The sequence below is a fragment of the Colobus angolensis genome, unplaced genomic scaffold, assembly GCF_000951035.1.
Source record: "Colobus angolensis palliatus isolate OR3802 unplaced genomic scaffold, Cang.pa_1.0 Scaffold19, whole genome shotgun sequence".
NCBI lineage: Eukaryota > Metazoa > Chordata > Mammalia > Primates > Cercopithecidae > Colobus > Colobus angolensis.
In genome coordinates this window covers 3,831,944-3,854,563 of record NW_012115043.1, presented here as the reverse complement: position 1 = coordinate 3,854,563, position 22,620 = coordinate 3,831,944, and the positions used below count along the sequence as shown (strand labels likewise).

The window sequence follows — 22,620 nt, the reverse complement described above, 5'->3', positions numbered from 1 at the left end:
AAAAAAAAGAATGAGATCCTGTCATTTGCAACAACACGGATAGAACTGGAGATCATTATGTTAAGTGAAATAAGCCAGGCATAGAAGGGCAGGGTTCACATGTTCTCACTTATTTGTGGGAGCTAAAAATTAAAACAATTGAATTCACTGAGATAGAAAGTAGAAGGATGGTTACCAGAGGCTGGGGAGTGTAGTGTGGGGCTTGGGGAGAATTGGGGATAGTTAATGAGCACAAAAATATAGTTAAATAGAATGACTAAGATCTAGTATATCAAAAGTAGGTGACACTGGCTGGTCACTCTGTTATATTCAACAATAATTTATTGTACATTTAAAAATAAAAGCATATAACTGGATTGTTTGTAATACAAAGAAAAGATAAATGCTTGAGGTGATGGCTGTTTATCCTGATGTAATTATTACTTATTATATGCTTGTATCAAAATAGCTCATATACCCCATAACTATATATACCTACTATGTATCCACAAAAATTAAAAATAAAAAAATTTTAATGTCAATTATTTGTTGAAGAAACCAGGTCATTTGTCATATAGGTTCTTCTCACAGTCTGGATTTATCTGATTGCAATCCCGTGGTGCCATTTTACATGTTCCTCTGTCCCTAATATCTCTTGTAAATTGGTAGTTTTATCTAGAAGCTTGATTGTATTCAGATTCTGTCTTTTTGGCAGGACTACTTCATATTGTACAATGGTGCTATACCCAGTGCCTGTGTATTTTCTTTTATAGCATATCAAGAGGCAATTTCTTTTTTTGTCTTTTAATAATATTAAGACTGATCGATGAGTCCAAGAATTATCAGCTGAATTTGTCTTTTATAAAATTCTCTGCAACTTTTCACTTAATGATATTAGCAACCATTGATATTTGCTTTAATACATTATTTCATTAGGAATTACAAAGTAGTGATTTTTAGAATTCTATCATTCCTTTGCATTTTTTTAGCCTCTGTGAGGAAGTTTTCTTTAGCAACTCTTTGGTGACTCTGAAAACCAGTTTTAATTACTTACTTTTTGCTTAATTACTTTTTTTATTTATCAATTTTTAGGTTAATTTATCGATTTTATCAACTAGGTTTTTGAGGGGAAGAGAATATTATTAAGAACTCATGGATTTTTATATGTTTGAAGTGTTTCAATCGATTGTAATCGTTATTTTGGGGCCAGTGGGAGCCTCTTTCACATTGGTTCCAGAATAGTACTTTATAATTTATAAGATACTTAACTGTACATTAGTCATTTGAACTTTACAAACAACCCTATGAAGCTAAGTGTTACTAACCAGTTTTACAAATGAGAAATCTAGATCACACAGCTCAAATCAGGACTTGACGTCTATTGTTCTTTGTATTACATGAGACAGTGATTGAAAGAATGTGTGTTTAAGGTGACTAAATTCTTTGTATTTTTCTTTTCTCTGCTTTTGAGACTAAACAGCAGCTGTCTTTAACCAGTGGGAATATGATATTAAGCAATATCCACTTTAGAAGACATTACTTGCAGCAAACACTGTTGATAATACTGTAACTTAGTAAATAGCCTCTCTCAACTTTTGTTTGTGAAGCATTTCAATTTTGATTACTCTGTGTGGGATCTACTGCTCAGATGTGTGTCATTTTATGGTCTATCCATGTCTGGGGAGCTGGCATTACACGCTGCCTAGTGTTTTTAATTCAGAAGTTCTTCTAAAAGAAACCTTAGCCTCCTATATTCCAACCCTAGTTTTAATAGCATAAGCTATTTCCTTCTTATATAGCTTTGTGGGCATAGTAATAAAATAAATACCACAAAATCACTGATGAGATGAAAATTGAGCTCCCTGCTTCTGTGCAGCCATGTAGGTAAAACAGTAATTGGCTCTGATAATAACTTTTGTTCTTACAAACCAAAGTCTAAATGAGAGTCACATTTGATATATCTGCTTGTAATTACCATCAAAAGGAGAGAATACCAAGTTTAGATTATTTAGTGACTCAAGATAGATTACATAAATTGATATCTTTTCTTGACCAATTTACTAAAATTTTCTGAAATTATTTCTGATATTTATCTTACTGTTGATAAAAAATGATCATCTTCCAGAGCATACTTTCCTGCTTAATGGAATGATTAATTTTATTTTTGTTTTTGAAGTCTATAATAGATGTTCTTGAAAACCTTATTATTGGGTCTCATAATACAGCGTATGTTTGTAAGGATTTTCCCATATATCACGATAGATGGTTTGTAAGACAAATTTAGGTTTTGAATGTATTTGGTAGTGAATTTCAGTGAAACATTTGTTATGTTAAGTTTTTTTTTTTTTTTTTTTTTTTTTTGAGACTGAGCCTCACTCTGTTGCCCAGGCTAGAGTGCAGGGCATGATCTCAACTCACTGCAACCTCCACCTCCTGGGTTCAAGCAATTCTCATGCCTCAGCCTCTCAAGTAGCTGGGACTACAGGCGCCCGCAACCATGCCCGGCTAATTTTTGTATTTTTGGTAGAAACGGGTTTCACCATGTTGGCCAGACTGGTCTCGAACTCCTGGCCTCAAATGATCCACCCACCTCGGCCTCCCAAAGTGCTGGGATTACAGGAATGAGCCACCATGCCCGTATGATTATGTTAATATTCTTTAAACATAGATGCCTTTTAAGTGTTTTTGAAAAGAGCAATTAAATCATGTGTGCTACATATTACTATTTTGGTATACACAAGCATTGGTACCAAATTAGTGAATATGAGAATATTAATATTTTTAAATTATCTTTTAACCTCAAATCATTGCTTTAGAACCCAACAATAAAGAATTGATGGTACATCTATCATTTCTGTTGGATTTCTATTTACATACTGATTTCTTTTCAGAAATAACTGTGTCTAGTACTACAGAATTTAACAATAAGCAGAACACTACAGGATTTTAAGGCCAGTTTTAACAGTGATTCTGTATTTGGCCATTTCCTCCCTATACCAGACCTATAACCACACAAACGTGATGGAGCATGATAAAACTAAGAAAAGTGCTATGGCCCACTGAGCAAATAATCCCATAATTTAAGTTCTAACAGCTTAGATGTGATAGATGAAGCTATTACCATTCTGTATCCAGAATACACACATTTTAAAAATACCCTAATTACAAAAACCCAGATCCAGTCAATATAATACATATTAGCAATTTCCCAATCCTTGGTAGAATAGAAATTATTCTGAACGTTTAAGAAGGAAAATATTATGTTCAGGTATTAATTTCAATAAAAGAGGCAATCTGCTTCCATGCAAAAACCCTGGAGTAGTGCTGTGTTACCCACAGAAGAAAAGCCATTTATAATTAGGTATGACATTACTTTTGTGACCACGTGTACCTCAAGGAGAAGGAAATAGACATGCCTTGTTTGAATCCTGTATCCTTGCCCAGATTAAATAAAGTCGACAGTTAAGGGCAGTTATTTGGAGATTTGGTTTAAGAAATGCTATTGGTCGGATACAGTGGCTCACACCTGTAATCCCAGCACTTTGGGAGGCTGAGGCAGGTGGCTCATGAGGTCAGGAGTTCGAGACCAGCCTGACCAACATAGTGAAACCCTGTCCCTACTAAAAATACAAAAATTAGCCAGGTGTGGTAGCACGTACCTGTAATTGCAGCTACTCAGGAGGCTGAGGCAGGAGAATCACTTGAACTTGGGAGGCGGAGGTTGCAGTGAACCAAGATTATGTCCCTGCACTACAGCCTGGGTGACAGAGCGAGACTCCGTCTCAAAACAACAACAACAACAACAACAACAACAACAAACATGCTATTAAAAAGTAAAAGGAAGATTTGGAATATCTGTTAAGAAAGACCTTACCTAGACGTATCTATGCTTATCTAGCATACATTCTGTAGATATTTTTGTAGCCTTCTTCTTCACTTTGACCTTAGGCACAGACCCTTTATGAATGCTTATGTCAAAGAAATAGCTGGATCATGAACAAATCTGTCTGATTCCTACAACCATTTTAACAACTGCGTGAGATCACCCTCAAAACTAAGACACTTAATTGAAAGGAAAACAGTTAAGTTGCTCACGGTACTTCTAACCTCCTTTTTAAAAAGTTACAAAGCCTACAAGCCTACATATTTTGACTCCATTTTTATGAAATGTCCAGAATAGATATACATCAGTAGAGACAGAAAGTAGATTACTGGTTGCCTGGAACTAGTGGGAGGAGGGAATGGGGAGCAATTGCTAATGGGTATAAGGTCTCATTTTGGAGTGATGGATATGTTCTGGAATTAGATAGTGGCGATGGTTGTAAGAATATACTGAAAACCACTGAATTGTACACTTTAAAGGGGTGAATTTTATGGTATATGCATTGTATTACAATTTTAAAAATCACAAAAGACTAGAAATTGTTAGTAATACCATATTCCCTACGTGCGAAATTATCTTTTAGCCTAAAATCTTAGAATCCCAACGCTCAGGCATGGTTCCTCAAGAGACCATCAAGTCTAACATGCATTTTGCAAATAAAGAAACTGACTTCCATAGAGGTGAAGTGACTTACCCAAGGTCACACAGAGCAGTCGAGAGGAGAGCTGGCACCTAGGGGTCCTGACAACTATCTAGTGCCCCTTCCCACCACCACTATGTGGCCCACTCTCGTGGTTTATTTTTAAGCATGTCAATGATAACTAATTTGAATTATTTAAAATGAGGAATAAGTGGTTCAAACAAGAGGCTTTTATTTTTTTCCTAATGAAAGCATAAATTATTCTTGCAGATAACAGAATCTCTGTGAAGGAGTAGATAAATTTGTTGTAAATTTACCAGGCCCAAATTGAGATTTACCTGTAAATGTCCCTGGAGGAAAGTGGCCACATTAACAGACCAAGGGAGCCCTCTGCCTGTGTATTTGTGGTATAGATTTCATTGGCAAAATCCTTGACCTGGAAAGCTAAAAATAAATTAAGACCAGGTATTCTATCTAGTCCTTTGCCCACCTTGGTTTATTTTTGAGAAAATGTGTCTGAGGATGTATTTGTGGGAGCAGTGGGATACACAGAGGAAAACCTGTAGAAAGTTCCTTTTCTGTGAATAAAAGGGACTGATTAGCAGCCTAAATAAAAGATCCAAATATATTTTTTTCCAGTGAGAATTTCATTAAAATAATTATTTCCAAAGAACTTTAAACTCCTTTGAGGATATAAAATGTTAGTAAGCATTTTTGTTCATCCAGCATGAAAGTTTCATTGTTTCTTTGTTTCAGCGAAAGATAGGGTTGAATGTAAAAATCATGCAGGATCCTGAAAACATCCACCACAGAGCTGCTGTAAATGCGAACTATGGAATCAGTTTGCCATATATTAATCAGAGAAAAGCATGTGTAAGTAATGAGTTAGTTTAATGAGCTCTTATTTTTTAAGAAATAAAAGTCATTTATTAGTAGTGTAAGATGTAATGTAGATATTAAGTAAAGATTGTGATCCTTTTGTCTTTGGAATTTTTTGGAGATGGAGTGGCTCTCATTCTGTTTATAATTAGCAATGATTAAGAAAATGTAAGCCTATTTTAAAGACTTATTTGTAGCTCATTCAGATTTCTCTATTTTATTTGATATTCCTAAATAATCTAGTACCATAATTTTAATGAGGAAATAATTTACCAGCAAAAAAAATTAATAGAGAAATTTTAAATATTGTATTTCTTTGATAGTAGGCTTAGCACTAGAAAAATCAAAATAAAACAACAGCACAGAATCCTCTTCACTTGTGTATACTCTCATAATGTACAAATATTTGAGAATGTTATTCTAAAGCTGAGGTAAGCAGGGACTAATCCTTTATGTCAGCAAAATAATGAGAGGGAAAAAGAATCAAATGTAGATTTGCAGTAAGAGATCTCAGAGTTGATGCCTATTTTTGCCATCGACTAGATGCTACCTTGTCCTAAAGCAAGGATTGTACTCTTTCCATGTTGTGGAGTTTTCTTAGGAGAATTAAGAGTAGTGCTTCATTTTAACTGGGAAATTATTTAATTTGAGATCATTTCTAACACTGAAAACAATTACTGAGGTAACATCTCTCTATTTTTGTAAATACATTTTTAACCTTTGGCTTCTCTCAAAAGCTCTTAAATGTATGACTTGGTGAAATCAAAACTAAAAGCAAGATTAATGTTAGAATTAAATTGCAAAGCCATTTCTAACTAGCATAATAGTCTCTTAGATTACTCTTCCAAATTTCCTACATAGACATTTTCAACTGCCTACTTCATTCATGTAACCCTGAAATGTATTTTCAGTTTCTTTATATGTGCTTTATGTTATTCTAACAGGTTTGGTTTAAGAGCACTTTATCTTACAAATACTTTTATAGCCTAAGAAATAACCAGAAAGTTAGATATTTTTATTCCTGCTGAAACTTTATTTAAAATGTCACTGTGAATAATGTGAAAGGGTTTTTATCTGCTTCCCATGAGCCCAAAGCTCTTGAAATACAAATATTATTTCTCTGGCAACACAGACAGAAGCAGATTTCTCTTTTGTTGTTGTTGGTTTTCCTCTTCAATCTAGAATTAATATTGGCTTAGCTGGAGGAGTACTGAGGCTTTGTAGCCCGAGGCAACTGTTGTGTTTCATGCGAACTTTTTCTGATGAGTACTGGAGTTTTAAAAGGCATACCTCTAGATTTAAAAAGGATTATGCTTTGCTTTATGAATCTGAATGACGATTCAGACTTAAGTAAATAGAGATTTCAAAATTATATCCAAAACTTGGGACAGATTCTTAGTCACTAATTATATATTTTTCCAATTTCCAAATAGAATGAATGCCTTGGATGTTGTATCTATATACTTTGAGCAGAGAGAATTTGGGAAAACACTTTGCCTTTTATGACATATAGCTAATAGATGTTCATTTACTGTATTAAATCTCCTTTTTCCATCAAAGTTGATGCCAGAAAAATCCACACCAGAGCAACTTAAAATTGGATGTACATTATGTATATTTTTTTCAAACTGTCAGCCTTTTGATCAAATAGTTAGTTGACCCTATCATTTTGTGTTGATATAGTTGTATGGTAGTACTAACTGAAAAACAGTATTTTCATTTTGGATTTACAAAACAGAAGCATTGTGCAAAAAGCACTGTGAAAGAAGTTTGTTCAGGTATTTGGTTTTAAACAGTCATATAAAGCATTTGGGGATAAATGCAGTTGTGATTTACCACTTATAAAAATCATTTCAAAAGCACTAACCCAAAGTAGAGTAATGTGTCTAGCATTGTGATGTATAGTTAATTAGAAAGGCATCATCAAAGCTAATCATTTTAGAACTAAACACTCAAAGGGGATTATTATTTGGCTGCCGAGGGCCATGTGTTTCCTTACTTCTTATGAAACTTGATCAGCTTGTCAAAAGCCTGTAAATAACCTTAGACATTTTTGACAGAGCAAATGTGAATATGTAGCCAGTTTCCATTATTTGTTCCCAGAAGCTGGTATCTTCTCCATCTTATGAAGTGGTGTATTCCTCCTGATAATAAGAGGCTGATGCAAGGATTTTAGTGCATTGAAAACACATATAACCCCTGCCACACACACATACTCATATTGCAAAACTATCTTGAAAATTTTATATCCTGTGACTCTGTTATATAAAATCAATTTACCAAAAACGTATTAAAAGTGAGACTCACTGGTGATTTTTTCAATATCTTCAGTCTGCCAAATAGTAACAAACAGCCTTCTAACATTTTTTCTAGTAGGTCCTCAAAGGTGTGTGGAAACAAGAAGAAATCCCTGGTACTGTTCACATTCCCTCACTGACATCTAGTTCCAGTTAGAGTTTATAGTATAACACATTAAGAGATCTACAGAAAATTTGACTTTGATTTATTTCTTTTAAATAAAAAGTGTTTCTTAAAAGGCTTGAAACATGTATCTGTTAGCATGAATTTTAAAAGAATGATTATGAATGCATAACAAAATAGCCAAACCAAACATTGCTTTGAATTGCTGCACAAATAACTCTGATTATAACTGTTATGACCTAGAAAAGAATCATAAAAACATTTTTCTTTTTGGCAAGATATGAGTTGCTGTAGAATTATACCAGTTCTTTGGTCCCACTTTCCAAATAAATAAATATATAATGCAATGTAAACTTAGAATCTTTTATTTATTCATGAGGTTGAATTTAATACTATTATGATTTCTAGATTTTATGAGTCATATGTTATGCAGTGTTTTCCACTAACTTAGTTGGGTAGCAACCACACTTCACAAATCATAGTTTCATTCTTTACTGTTTCACTTGGGGTGTACATAATAATCTCTCTCTCACTGAAAGCATATTCATTTCTGAAATGATAAAGTAATAGAAAGTGAGGCAATTGTGTTAATGTCAAATGATTAGAAGAAGCACCAGAAGTAAGGAGTGGGGGCAGGGGGTGGGAGTGGAGAAAGAAGGGCGATTTCAGAACATGATTGTGTTTTAAGCCCATGCATATGGCCACAATTACAGTCACAACATAATTTGGCAACGGTAGCAGAATTAGATTTAAACAAATTGATGTTACACTGCAGTAATTCAGAATGAGCTTGTTGCATTTATAAACCATAACAAGAAGCAGAGTGAATTAATAAACCCTTCTTGTCACTAAAAATAAAAAAAGGGAATAATTGCTGAGATGGAGTTAACTTAACAGATGACTATAGTCAGCATCCTTTCAGGCTAGATATGGGAAAGTGAAGGTCACCCCCATCTCAGATGACAAAGAGGGAACATTTTGTTGGTAAACAAATTAATCTTTTGAAAGGTCGCCATTTGTTTTAAGTTTTTATCCAGTTCTTGTCATCTGGAATCAGAGATTGACTGTCATTTCACCAGGCAGGGGTGCAGTTGAGGCAGACAAAGCTGCTTCTGTACGTATCAGCATTCCTTGACAAAACTCAGTGCCTGATTGTGATGCTATGGGCTGCTGGTTTACAGCTGTCTCCGGACAAGAGTGGAGGCCCACCCCTGAATTCCAATAAGATGGGCCTGCATGTTCCGCCTGCTGTAAGCTGGCCCTCTGCCCACAAGTAAAATGTATTGTAGTTCAAGCCAGCAATTATCTCTTTTACTTCCTTCTGTGCTGCTTCTGTTCTCTTTTTCCAAAAACAGATGTGGGTATTCACTCAAGTTCTGCATCTATTCTTTCTCACACCTGCTGGGGCAGAATTTTGACAGAGGTAGAGTTTGAGGGAGCCAGCAGACAACAATCAGATGCAATTTCTTTGAGAGTAATTTAAAAAGAAAATGTTGATTTTTCAGGAAATGTGGAGTCAGCATCTTGGTCCCCCTCCCTTTTCCCAGGAGCATTTGGTAAATTAAATTAGTTGAACAAAAAGAAATAGCTTTAAAGACATTCTGAAATGCCATATCCTATTTATGACATACAGTCATTACCCAAGGACTGTGGTGCCATGCACAACATCCCACTGCCATCATTTAAAGAGAGCTTTCTCTTCAGGTTGCTTAGATAAAGAGTTTTCAACAAAGGAATGACTTTTCATGTCCTTCCTGATTCACAGCCTACAAAATGTATTCCACCAATATGGCAGTGATGGTGATTGTGGTGGTGGAGGTGGTAGTGTATTGCCTTTGTATGTTGTTGCTATTTAGAATTTCAATTCTGCATTGGTTTAGAGTGATGGGAAAGCTGAGGAAAGCGATGGAATGTTGGCTGGTGGATGGCTGTCTCACTAAAGCCCATTGCTCTGGGGGCAGGGAGAGGCAATGAGAGGCTATAGCCTTGTCAGATAACATTCATAAAAAAAATCTAACAGTAGTGAGTTCTTTTAATTTCTTTACAGTGGTATGTTTCTTGAGCTTCTCTGCCAAGATACTGCATGCATTCCCAAACCAACCCCATGCTGAACTGAAACCACTTTTTAGCTCTCAGAATAGTGATTCTGGGTCAGACTGCCTGTTGTGAATCCTTACTAGACTGGGATCTCCGAGAAACAGTCTCCCTTTCCTCATGTAAAATGTCCATAATAAATGTATCTATCTCATAGGATTGTATTGAGTTTTTAATGAGATAATTCAAAACACTTAACAAAGGTCCTGGTAAAAAGAAGTGTTCTGAAAAATATTAGTTATTACTATTGGCGAGTCTCATATATTTATTGTGCCATTGTTTTATACTGTCGTTTAAAGCATATTATTGTAGGGGTCCAGGGAGGGAACCAGAATATTGCTGAGGTCTCCTCCAGGGATACTATTTAATATTTTACATGATTATGCTTTCTTTGCCACACAGATATGAGGACAGGGACCTTGTTGTCTGTTCTGTTTGTCTGTTTTTCAAATCCTCCCCTGCACCAAGCACTGTTTTACACATAATAGGTACTAAGGACAGGACTGATTTGTCCCCTCCTCTGTCTAGTCTCTGCTCTGAAGCTATATAGACTGATGTTGAGTTTTGAAGTGAAGTAATGATTTTGCTGGCTCCTAGTAGGCCTAGTTGCACAGCATACCCCCTCCATGGGCCATCTGATAAGATTTACCTAGTGAAATGCCAGTACTATTGGACTCTTGTTGCAGCCTTGCCACTAACTAACTAGTGTTTCCAAGAGCAGGTTACTCTGTCTCACTCATTCTCATTTTTCTGTTTTATGAATGGGGAGAAGCAAGATGGAGAGGCAATGTGGTGTGCTGGGAGGGGCTTGGAGCTGAGTGGGTCAGAGTTTGGGTCCTGTCTGCTATTTTGCAGTTACTGAACTCTAGGTAAGCAAATTACATTTCAGATCCTGAGTTCCCCGTTTTGTCAAGTCAGGATAATGATGCCTACTAGATAAGGGTGCTATGGAGAATACAGATAATATATTAACATGCTGGCACATAATGGGTACCTAATAAGGTTCTTACCTTCCTGAAAAATGAATTAGTATTAAAAAATCTCTCATTTCCTTCTTCACACTTATGCTTTTAGAAAAGAATCTGATTTGGCTCTTTTTACATCCTAGTGTAAGTGAGTAGTAGGATTTAATGTTCATTTTCAAATTGTTAGAGAACTCCAGTGAGTTTCAGAGGGGTTCTCAGCATTTAATTTGTATTTCATTTTTAATGATAAATATTTAAGCATTTTAAGTATAATAAAGAACAGTACCTACATATTTCAATTGATGCCAAATTTTAATGCATTCGATCATTTGATCGTTCAGGCTTACTCTGAGTGTGTGTGTGTACATTTGAATTTCCCATAAAGGTGTTTTTTATTAGATAGGGTGTAACTTTGTGCTAGTCATATTTTGAAATTCAGATCTGCTCATATACAGTCGTATAATAATCATACAAATAAATAAGCAAAGATTAAATAAGCTAATATGTGTGAAGGTCGTAAAGCAGTGCCTGACTCCTGGTAATCATTCAATAAACATTAATTGGTACTAGTATTAGAACACATGTGTACTACTATCAATTAAAAGCCAGGCAAGTTCTCTGATGCATACTTTTGGCACAGCATAATAGTCAACTGTACAGTTACAATAATATAGCCACATCATGATAATATAGCATCACAGATTGTTTCACTGCTCGATTTAAGTTTGGATTGGTTCTTACATGATTTGAAATGAGCTATACAGTCTTTGACAGTGCACGGTTGCAATGTTACTCTGTTTACAACTGCAGATAAAAGTCAACAGTGAAGCATAATGTCAAAATTTGGACTCAACGTGCAAAACAAAATTAGATTTCTTTGAAACTCAGAGACTGTCTGAAAGAGAAGGGTGGCGAGATACCTGAAAAGAAATTTGAATGGGATATGATAGAACATCCTAAAATGTTACACGACACATTTGAAAAATATTTTTGGTAATTTAGCCCTTTAATTATAGTAGCATTTATTAGGTTTGCCAGACACATTGTTTTATGTATACTGTCTTATTTAACACATTGTTTTATGTAGACTATCTTATTTAACCCTTACATCTCTAAGCAGGTGCCATTTTTAGAACCATTTTATAGATAAGAAAACTGAGACTAAGATTAAGCTGCTTGCCTGAGGTTGTACAGTAAGCAAGTGGAGTCAGGATTCAAATTAATTATGGAATCTATTTGTCAAATATCCCCCAATTGACTACTTACCAACTAATCCTTAATTATCAAGGAATGTAAGCAATTGGTAGACATTGTTAGTGACTTGGTTTTGAAACAAAAAATTTCTACTATTTTAAAGTTTCTGGATCATTTTAATTGAACTAAATTCTGAGATTATAACTGCCATAACAAATTGTTAGCTATTTGAAATTGCTTATTTGTTCACATCTGGATTTTCTACATCTTGTGCAGGCAAAATAAAATATATAAATACATTGTATTCTGTGATAGATGTAAGACTGTAGTTATTTATAACTCTTGATTTCATAATTTGTCTTCATCAAAACAGCCTCATTGTTTCCAGTGTTGGTTTATATTGCTATAACCAGAAATATATAATATAAATACGTATATAATAAATATATAATGTAAGCACATACTATAAATAATAATTATATACATATAAGTACATAATACTATATGCAATTATGTTATTTATATATGTTCTGACATACACAATTATACTAAATTCTTATAAAATTTGCATTTACTTAAGTATCAGCATTCTATTTAAGGTTGCATTTGAAAAACTTGTTCTACTGCTGAAAATAAATTTGCAAATCTTTGGCATCAAGTATTACCTCTCCCATGGGTATTTATTTTTTAACAAGAGCAAATCCACTACTTAATTAAAACAAAGGAGTTAGGCTCTATTAAGGGGTTTCAAGCATGAGTGGAGAGAGAGAAGAGGGATTTGGGGGAATCCAGGAAGAGAGCCTTTGCACTGCTCTGAAATCATTTCAGGTCGACAGCCACCTGCTAACAGGACTAGGCCTGCTCCCTTATGATATACTTTTTACTGTGTGCCTTTTCACTTTATGACTTGGGCCTTGGACTGGAGTATTTGTTTGACTACATATGAGAGATAGTGTTTCTAACCTCAAAATTAATTCCACCTTGAAAAGCCAAAAATTAGGTAGACAGAGGGACCTGTGTCACACCTATGACAGGTTTAGGGTACAGGGGTCCATGGGTAGAACTGCATTTCAGTGTAATAGGTTCCCATGTATTTTGTTTAATCCATTTATAAAAGATTATTCTGAGAAGGGGTCCGTAGGCTTCACCAGACTGACAAAGGGGTTCACGATGTCCCAAAAGTTAGAACTGTGATACATCTTTTCTTTCACACAAAAATCCAGTGTGGGACAAAGTATGCATCAGAACAGAGACATATCCTAAAAACCCTATATTCTTTATGGATGAAATATGCACTTCTCTTAGTTGGTAGTGTGGAAAAACTACGAAAAAGTGGATAATGTCTACAATACCAGCCCAGATTTTTATAAGAATTACACCTTCTTGAGTAAAAATATAAAATTTATGCTTTTGCCTAATTACTGTTGCTTTTCTGTTGCAAGGAGGAAAATGGAGCAGCTACAAAAGTGGTAATGCTTGCAATAATATAGTAAGTGTTCTGTTTAAAATGAAGCAAAGGAAAAATACTACAGCAAGTAGTGTTACAGCATTAGCCACAAGAAAAATGGGACTAATAGGATTTTTTTTTATCATGGTCCAGGTTAATTATCTACTAAGAGGTTCTTGAGATGAATAAATACTATTGCTGTGTTCCCCAGTATTCTAACCCATTGTACCTTAAACTGTACTTGAATTCAAGTATACATTCCTAGCCTTTTAGAACCTCCTTGGTAGAATGGAAGTAAGTACCCATAGACTAGATTGATTTACCCTACACTTTCTTTAAAAGCCTAGCTTCTGAATTACGCTACAGCATGTGTAAAGTAAACCCAGAAAATACTTACTTAGAGGAGATTCCTCTCATTAGGCTATAAAGTTTGGGCAGTATGACCTGAAAATACCAGATTTATATAATTGATTATTTATATAAAAAGATTATATAATCTTTTTACTTCCATCTCTATCTTCCACAACAGCTTGAATAATAAATCAGTTTATGGCTGGCAACTAAGGTGTCATGGTCTGAAAACAACCATGCATGCTTTAGTAGAAAGAGCCATAGATGGAGAATCAGAGGACTTGGGTTTTCAATCCTGCTCTCAATTCTGGTGCTGTGAACCAAGTTAACATAGGTATACTACTTAGTCTCTAAAGACAAATTCTTCATCTACATACTGAAAAGATAAATTGGCTACTTCAGAATCATCATCAGAGCCACAGTCCTGGTTATGTGACTCCCAGATTAATGCTCATTTGGTTCCTTGTGGAGCCACCAGTCTCTCAAGGATCAATGTAATTGGATGGAGGCAAGCCTTAAGATAGGCCTTAGAGGAACTGATGGGCAAGACTAAAGGAGAGGTGGTGTACATTTTAAATATCAGAAGCAATATAAGCACAGGCAGAGGTAGAGAATAGTGAGAGTAATGGAGGATGGCTTAGAGATTTGCCTAATGAAGTTGTAGAAACCAAAAGATGTTGTTGGCTGTGGAGGCCAGTTGATGGATGGCCTTGAATGGGCCACTGGAAATCCAATTGTGTGATTCAGGATCATAAAAGGCAGGGCTTAAGGCAGACAGCTTCTGAAGTTAGATAACTTATCCAGCTTCTTTAACTGAAGGGCAACTTTAGAATTCTTTTGAATGATCTCTATTCCTTGATGTCTTCATTAGTTATTAAACTTTATTTTCTCTCCCTTTGGCTATAAAGCAGTAGTACTTTGTTGAATAACCTTATCTCCTGAACTTGTTAGATAATCATAAAACTGCCTCATTGGAGTTCTACAGGCTGCACCTTCCCCTGACCATTTACATACAACTCTCTGTCCCTTTCGTATAAATGGCCACTCAGAACTGGCCAATCTAACTGGATGGCTGGGATTTCCTCTCAGTCCCTCTTACTTTCTGTCCTAATGCTGTATGCCCCACTACTACTAATGATTCTGCCTGTAACTTCCTCTCTAATCCCTACTTCTCACCCACCTCTCCAACATTAGCTAAAAGCAGGACTTGTTGGGGCAAGAGAAGTGGTGGCAAGACAAAAGGATAGAGAGTAGGAATGGTTGATTCCTCACACTTTCTGACCCCATCCCCCACCCAACTCTCCTATTGCCATTTCCCAGCGTCAGCACTGGACAGTATTAGCCTCCTGTCCCACTCTCACCCTCTCCCCAACTCCCTTGTGGTCCCAATCTAATAATGCACAGAAATGCCCAAGAGACTATCTTAATCCAAATGTTTTCTGAAATATGGGTGTGTTTCCAAACTTACTATCTCTTTGTGCTAAATGAAAAAAAAAAAAAGAAAAGGAAAAGTGGTATTCATGGAATAGGCTTTTTACTTCCTGACATTTTTTTCTTTTATATAAGCAGTAAAATCCCTTAGAAAATGTCCAAATTGTTCTTTTTTAAAGTAGGAGTCACAGCATAGTTGTATTGGGTCTGGCAGATAATACGTTACTGAAATGACTGAGTGTAAAGGCTAGATCCACATTACTGGAGTACTGAACTGAGGAGACAGGCTTTCCCTCCAGGAGGCAGCCACCTTAGCTCTAGCCTTTTGTGACTGGGTTTCCAAAAGAAGCTGGAAAGTCATGCTTATATTTTTTTGTGAAATCTAATTTTTAAATGTGTGATTAGATAATTTTTTTAAACCCTATGTAGTTCAAAGAAAATATTCTTTAGGCTATTCCTGTCTTGGAAGTCAACAATTTAAATCCCCTGGTTCAGAAACAGGAAGAGGTATGATTTTAGGTATGATAGTATTGATGTCTTCATCAACACTATCATACCTAAAATCATACCTCTCTTGTGGGTAGCTGACTGGCAACTTAGAGCCCATTAGAGTGCTAATACCTTAGTGAAGCCCAAGATGTAACCCTCGACTTCATAGGATTAGAGATTTGCTTTTTACCAGAGTCAGTCAATCTCTTGGGTACAGCTGAACTCACAAGAGACTGATGTACAAACTGAAATGACACTTTATGTATTCTGAGGAGAGCTATCATGGTCAAACAGACCTGAATGTTCAAATCAGCCTGATCTGTTGCACATATTTTCTCCTTATTAGAAAGCTACACAGAATCCAGTTAGAAGGCTGCTTAGTGAACAGGGAAACTGACTAGGGTAATGAGTTGGACAATCTTCATGGTGAGCAGCAGCATCACACTTTTATAGTCTGACACACCCATCTGTGAAGCTACGCTTGCCAGAAGGATATGAATACATCCCTGGAAAGTGAGTGCTTTATAGATACTGAGAAATTCTGCCTCTCCAATTCAACTTTTTATAGTAAATATTAACAGCTACTATCTGCTTGGGGTTGACTATGTGCATTATGTTATATCACAATCCCCATGGAATGAGTGATATTATCTACATCTTACTGGTAAAGAAACTTCAGTATAGAGAAATTAAGTTACTTTCTCCAGTCATTCAATTAGTAAGTGATAGAACTCAGAATCAGGCTCTATCTGATATTACAGCCTGTGTTCTTAATCTTTGCCTTCCTTTTTACTAATTTCCTGCTATGAAATACCACTCACCTTCAGCTGATGTCTTATGTCTTTGATAACACCAATTAGACTACATTCCCTTTTTGAATCTTTTAAGTCAGCTTCTACATGGATCTGACCACATTGATCATGTATCTGTTTTTCTAGTTGAACACTCCGAGTTGGGGTAAGGGGTGACACATCTCCTTGTCACTAGTTTATACATCCTATCTGAGTAATTATACTATCCAGAGGATGAGAGAAACCCTGGCTGGAACAAACAGAATGTATCAGGAGGAGAAAGAAAAGAGGCAAGAGGAAACCAACCCATAGGGGAAGTATTCTTGGGCGATTTCTTGGTAAGAAATGCTGCTTGCCTTATCTCCCCATCGTCCCAAAGCCATTAGGAGCTACTTTTAGAGAAAAATAATTCTCCTTTCTCCTTGTCTAGCTGGTGAGAGGCCCAGATATGTCTAATGGTTAGGCTCAGATGTACTAATACATTATCTGAGCTTGCCTGGGGACCTAACCACTTTAAGATTGTTCCTAAGAAAACTTAATTTTCTGAGTTCCAAAATGCCCTTTTCCATTTCTCACTTAAGATGGGTCTAACCCTTATAGAAGGTTATCGGGAGGAGTTGTATAGTGAAAAGAGCGACCCAAGAGAGCAGTAGCATTGTCTTCTCCACTCATTTAAAAGTGTGCTCCTTACCTAATACTGGGTTAGTTTAACATAACCATAATTTTGAGCAGGACATTTTACTTTTTCAGAAAAGGATTTTCAAACTGTAATCATCTTACTTGTGGAATTATCGTGTTATCTAATTTATGGAATTAGCATTTAATCTAAACATTTAAATTTCAGGGAAATTACCTATCACCAACTTGCTACCATCTTGGGTTTAGTATTCCATTTACCCATAGCTTAAAGTGTAGAACCTGGACTTTAACAGAAGGGAAGGTAAATCTCTCAGCAACTTCTACTTTATAATTTGAACACTTGCAGGACACCTAACTGTGCTTCTGCTCTTGGCTGCATGTTAACCTGGAAGGTACTACATACTCAGGATAAATACTGCGTTAAGTGTTAAGCAATAGCTAACATTTCTGAGGGCTTGTCTGAGTTGCGCATGCTGTTAAGTACACTTTACATGGATTATCTCACATAATCCTCACAGTAACCCTAAGAGGTAAGTACTATTCCTACTTTCATTTTACATTTGGGGAAACTGAGGCAAAAACCAGTTAATAAAATTCACCCAAACTCACACAAGCTAAAAGTCAAAGGATGTTAATTCAAACTCAACCAGTTGGCTTTCAACCTAGCATTCTTTATCCTTATTCTATACTACCTTCCAGGTAGCTTTGAGGGTGGTGATTTTGACCTGCATTTGAGGGACATATCTGGGCCCAGCCCAGTCAAAGATTGCTTTCTTAATGACCAAGGAATTTGATGAAGAAATTTCTCTGCCCCAGTCTGAGACAGAAGTAAAAGATCAGAGTATTTAATAAAGGCTGTATTAACTCAAAGACTAGAACAAGAAGATGAGCTAGTACTTTTAAGATGAAAACTTCCCCAACTACATTCATATCTCTAACTTCAGACATAATGTCCAACTTGGTCAGAATGCAATATAAATTTGCATTTGTTTGTATGTGACTTTGAGTAATACCTTGCTAAAGACCTGTATAATCAAGTGAGAACTGTGTTAAGTTTTTCTTTTTCTTTTTTTGTTTTTATTTTTTTGAGACAGAGTCTCACTCTGTTGCCCAGGCTGGAGTGCAGTGGCACGATCTCAGCTCACTGCAACCTCCACCTCCTGGATTCAAGTGATTCTTCTGCCTCAGCCTCCTAAGTAGCTGGGATTACAGGTGCACACTACCATGCCTGGCTAATTTCTGTATTTTTTAGTTTCACTATGTTGGCCAGGCTGGTCTCAAACTCCTGACCTCAAATGATCTGCGCGCCTCAGCCTCCCAAAGTGCTGAGATTACAAGTGTGACCACCACACCTGGCCAGCCCTCTTTTTTCCCATAATAATGTCTATCCAGATCTTTTAAGGTAGAAAGAATTTTCCCTTGCCTAGGCCATCATAGCATCCTTTTAAAGCATTCACGTGGTATACGTTGAATTGAAAGGGGACTTTGTATCTTTTCCTCTTGTTAGATCTCCTGGAGCCATATTTTTTTCACTTTCATATGTTCCAGGGTACTTTTCAAAATGCATTATGCATAGAAGGTACTCAATAAATCATTAATTTAATTCAATAAAATGTAATTGAATGTTTGAAGAGGAAGGATTCTGTAGAGAAGTGACAGGGCAGGGAAGGTCTGTCTAGTCTCATGGGCATGGTTTTCAGCTGTATTTCTCTCATCTCTCCATCTCCTTCTTCCTACCCCCAAGCCCTACACACAACTTCCCTTAGGTGATTGTAGCAGAATCTTAGGGCTTATGTTTTGGAAGTGAGCCCAAGGCCCAGGTAGGCAACATAGCAGCTGACTTTAGGAAGCAAACATGAAGCTTTGTTCACCCCCATGCCCAATTTTCTGATTATAACACTTTTTTCACATTCTCATTGAAGAAAACTTGGAAAATACAAGGGTTGAAAGGTTAAAAAATTACATAACCTCAATCCCTCCACCTAGAGATAATTATTATGAACATTTAAATGGATTTGTTTTCCATGTTTGGATGTATGATCTATCTCCCTCCTTCCTGCCCTCCTTTCCTTCCTTTCTTCTTTCCTTCCTTCTCCCTTCTCTCCTCTTCTTTTTGTTTCTCTCTTTCTCTTTTTTTCTCTTCTCCCTCTCCACAGTCCCCTCTCTAATGAGGAACACATGTACGTAGTAATAATCTTCACATAAAAAGTGGGGAACCTATGTGAAGAAAACTCCAAAACTTTAATGAACAACATCAAAGAACACTTGAATAAATGGAAAGATATATCATATTCCTGAGAAGGAAAATGTTTATAAGCATGCCAGTTCTTCCCACATTAATCTTTATGTCCAATGTAATTCCAATCAAAATTCATATGGGTTTTATTTGGTTTGCATGGAATATTAATTTTTTCAACTTGCTAGTGTTCATCATCTTGAAGAATAGGCAAAAGGCCTCATTTCTTTTTTCCCTAAAGAAGATTAATGAAGGTGGACTTTTCATATCACTTATTAAAGCATATAATAAAATTACAATAATTATTTCTATGGGTAGAAAAATCGATAGATCAATGGAATAAAAAACTCAGCATAGATATTGACCTTAGTGTAAAAAATAACTTGGAATGTAATAAAGGTAACACTGTAAGTCAATGGGAAAGGGAGGACTTGTTAGATGAATGGTGCCAAGTCACTTGGCTAATGATTTGGGGAAAAAAAATTAGATTAAATCCTAACCTTGCATTCTATACAAAGAAAACTCCAGATGGATTAAACTAAAGTAAGATGTTTTAAAAAGAAGAAATAAAGAAATTAGGGCCGGGTGCGGTGACTCACGCCTGTAATCCCAGCACTTTTGGAGTCCAGGGCGGGTGGATCATGAGGTCAGGAGATCGAGACCATCCTGGCTAACATGATGAAACCCCATCTCTACTAAAAATACAAGAAATTAGCCGGGCATGGTAGTGGGCACCTGTAGTCCCAGCTACTAGCGAGGCTGAGGCAGGAGAATGGCGTGAACCCAGGAGGCGGAGGTTGCAGTGAGCTGAGGTTGTGCCACTGCACTCCAACCTGGCGACAGAGTGAGACTCTGTCAAAAGAAAGAAAGAGAGAGAGAGAAGGAGGGTAGAAAACCATTAAAAAGAGAACTATTTTTCAAGTTTGTCAAAGGAAGATTTTTTTCAGCGTCATAACCTCATATAATATTGACAATCCTCATTACAAGAAAAGTCCATGTTTCTATTAGGCTCCAATCCTAGACCTCGCACTAATTCCTAGGTTGTATTCTTGGGGCAAATCACTTATATTTCATGGGCTTTAGTGTGTTTGTCACTTTGAGGTATTGGATCAAATCATCTCTAAGATCTCTTCAAGTTCTGACCATCCGTAATTCTGATCGAAGTCTGTTTCCTTTGGTTTCCTTCCTTCCCCATTTGTGAGCACTGACACGTGACATGTGGGACAGAAAAGCAGACCAGGTGAAACTGTTTTCTGTACTGATTGTGGAAATAAAATTCACAGAAGGTATTGTTTTTTCAATTTATGCATTCAGCAGAGCATTTGTGGAGTGTTTTCTATGTATGCAACAAAATATGCAACCTGTGCTCATCACTTTTACTTGTTACTACTTTTAATACTCAGAGCGTATTAAAGACATTGTTACTCCCAATTTCCCAGTCATATAATTAACATATGGCTCTTTCAGAATTTGAAGATATATTTTCTTTTGACAATCTGATTCAGAATCTAGAAAAATTATTCGAAGATAAATTGTGAAAAAGGACAAACTCTTACACACAGACATACACATAGAATATTAAAATGACCGAATGAATATTCCTTAAAAATTCGCTTCATTACTAAACGAGTTAATTTTTTTTAATGGGCTGTATCTGAGATTAATCGCTTCATTGACTTCAGCAAAAATACCTGAACTGTAAGTGCTCCTAGCCTCCTTTCAGGTTTGCTTAGGCATCTCTTCCACAGACTTTACTGATACAGCATAGAAATTATGGCAAAGCCCAGTGGAGTCATTGAAGTAAAAGTCTCAGTACTGCTCAGGAAGGGATGCCAAATTAAATAAAAAGAGCCCCAGCAGTTCTGCAGCTGTGTGCCAACCCAACTGCTGGGATGAGGTAAATGAGGACCAAACTTTATTTCACTTATGACCCCAGCCAGTATTTAAACGAAAATGCCTAGAGAGTGGCACACTGCTCTGTAATAAGGAATAAAAAGAAATAGCAAAAATTATTATAGTAAATGATAAATTCATTCCCAAAGTCTTTCTTAGATCTTAAGTGAAACGACTACCATTTAAACTCATTTCTTCTCATGTGGTATCAACTATACACATTTTTTCTTATGAAATGTAATAGTCATATAAGTGAAATGGACAGTACTTTGTTCTCTAGTAATTACTTTTCCAGATTACAGTTTCTGTTGGCATACCACAAATAAATGTTATTAAATACAGTGAGAAAAAGTAGCAACAAGGAATCATTACATTTTTGTCAACCTGAATTCCTCAGAAAATTTTGGGTCCAGTGTGTCTCAAGCTCCTTCGAAGAAAAGTTTTATGTAAAATCGAATTATAACTTGTCTTTTATTAATAGCTTTACAGAATGGGCTCCTATTAACAAATTATAGCAATATCATTGTTAGCTATGTGTTAATCCTTGGATCTTTTTTTCTCTAAAATGTATCCCAAAGAATGCTGGTTCTTTGGAATGTTAATAGGTATTCCATGCAAAAAGAGTATTGTGGTCCCATAAAATTGGGAAACATGAGGTTAAAGAGAGTCAGACTGGTTTTTATGCCATTAAGCCACCTGGAGTCACTAACACACTGATGTGCCTTATGAATCTTTAAGAAGAGGAAATGCAGTTAGCAGTGTTTCCCAAACTTCCTCAGAGTCCCTTTCTGCAGAATAGCTCACAGAACTATATTCTGAGGAACACACTTCGGGAAATTTTGCTTAAGTGCTGGATTTCATAACAATTTTAATGGAAAATTTTCTAGACTACATTACATACTTTCCTTCATTAGTCACGTTTTACCTTAAGTGAACTGTTTTTTGTGGGGGATTGGGACATCATAATAGCTCTACTTTATGTGATGCACTGTATGGGGTCTGTGAGGCATGCAGATGCCCTCACTTCAGATAGCTGCTGTGTGTTCAAAATAGTATTTCTGCTGCAGTTTCCTCCACAGTCATTTCTATTCACCACATTCTTTAAGTCTGTGTTCACAATCCCCCTTGTCACTTCTGCTGCTAACTACCCTTTTATCAGCCTAAAACCCCTTCCAGCTCTGCAAATTGTGATCCTATGTGTGCCTTTTCTTTCTTCCTTTTCTTCGTTTCTTCCTTTCTTTCTTTCTCTTTCTTTCTTTCCTTCTTTCTCTTTCTTTCTTTCTTCCTT

General features: G+C 36.2%; 1 protein-coding gene across 4 annotated transcripts in view; it reads left to right on the top strand.

Annotated features, from left to right (window-relative positions):
• IQCH (IQ motif containing H) overlaps positions 1–22,620 on the top strand; it is a 265,552-nt gene that overhangs the window by 48,236 nt on the left and 194,696 nt on the right. Inside the window, exons 5-6 of one of the 4 annotated variants that reach the window (XM_011940353.1) lie at positions 5,259–5,375; positions 7,755–8,155. The exons of the other annotated variants lie outside the window; for them this stretch is intronic. Of the exons in view, the coding sequence (XP_011795743.1) occupies positions 5,259–5,375; positions 7,755–7,757 (120 nt within the window). The 3' untranslated portion in view covers positions 7,758–8,155. Of the gene's footprint in view, positions 1–5,258; positions 5,376–7,754; positions 8,156–22,620 lie in introns of those variants that run through there. 4 annotated transcript variants of the gene reach the window in all.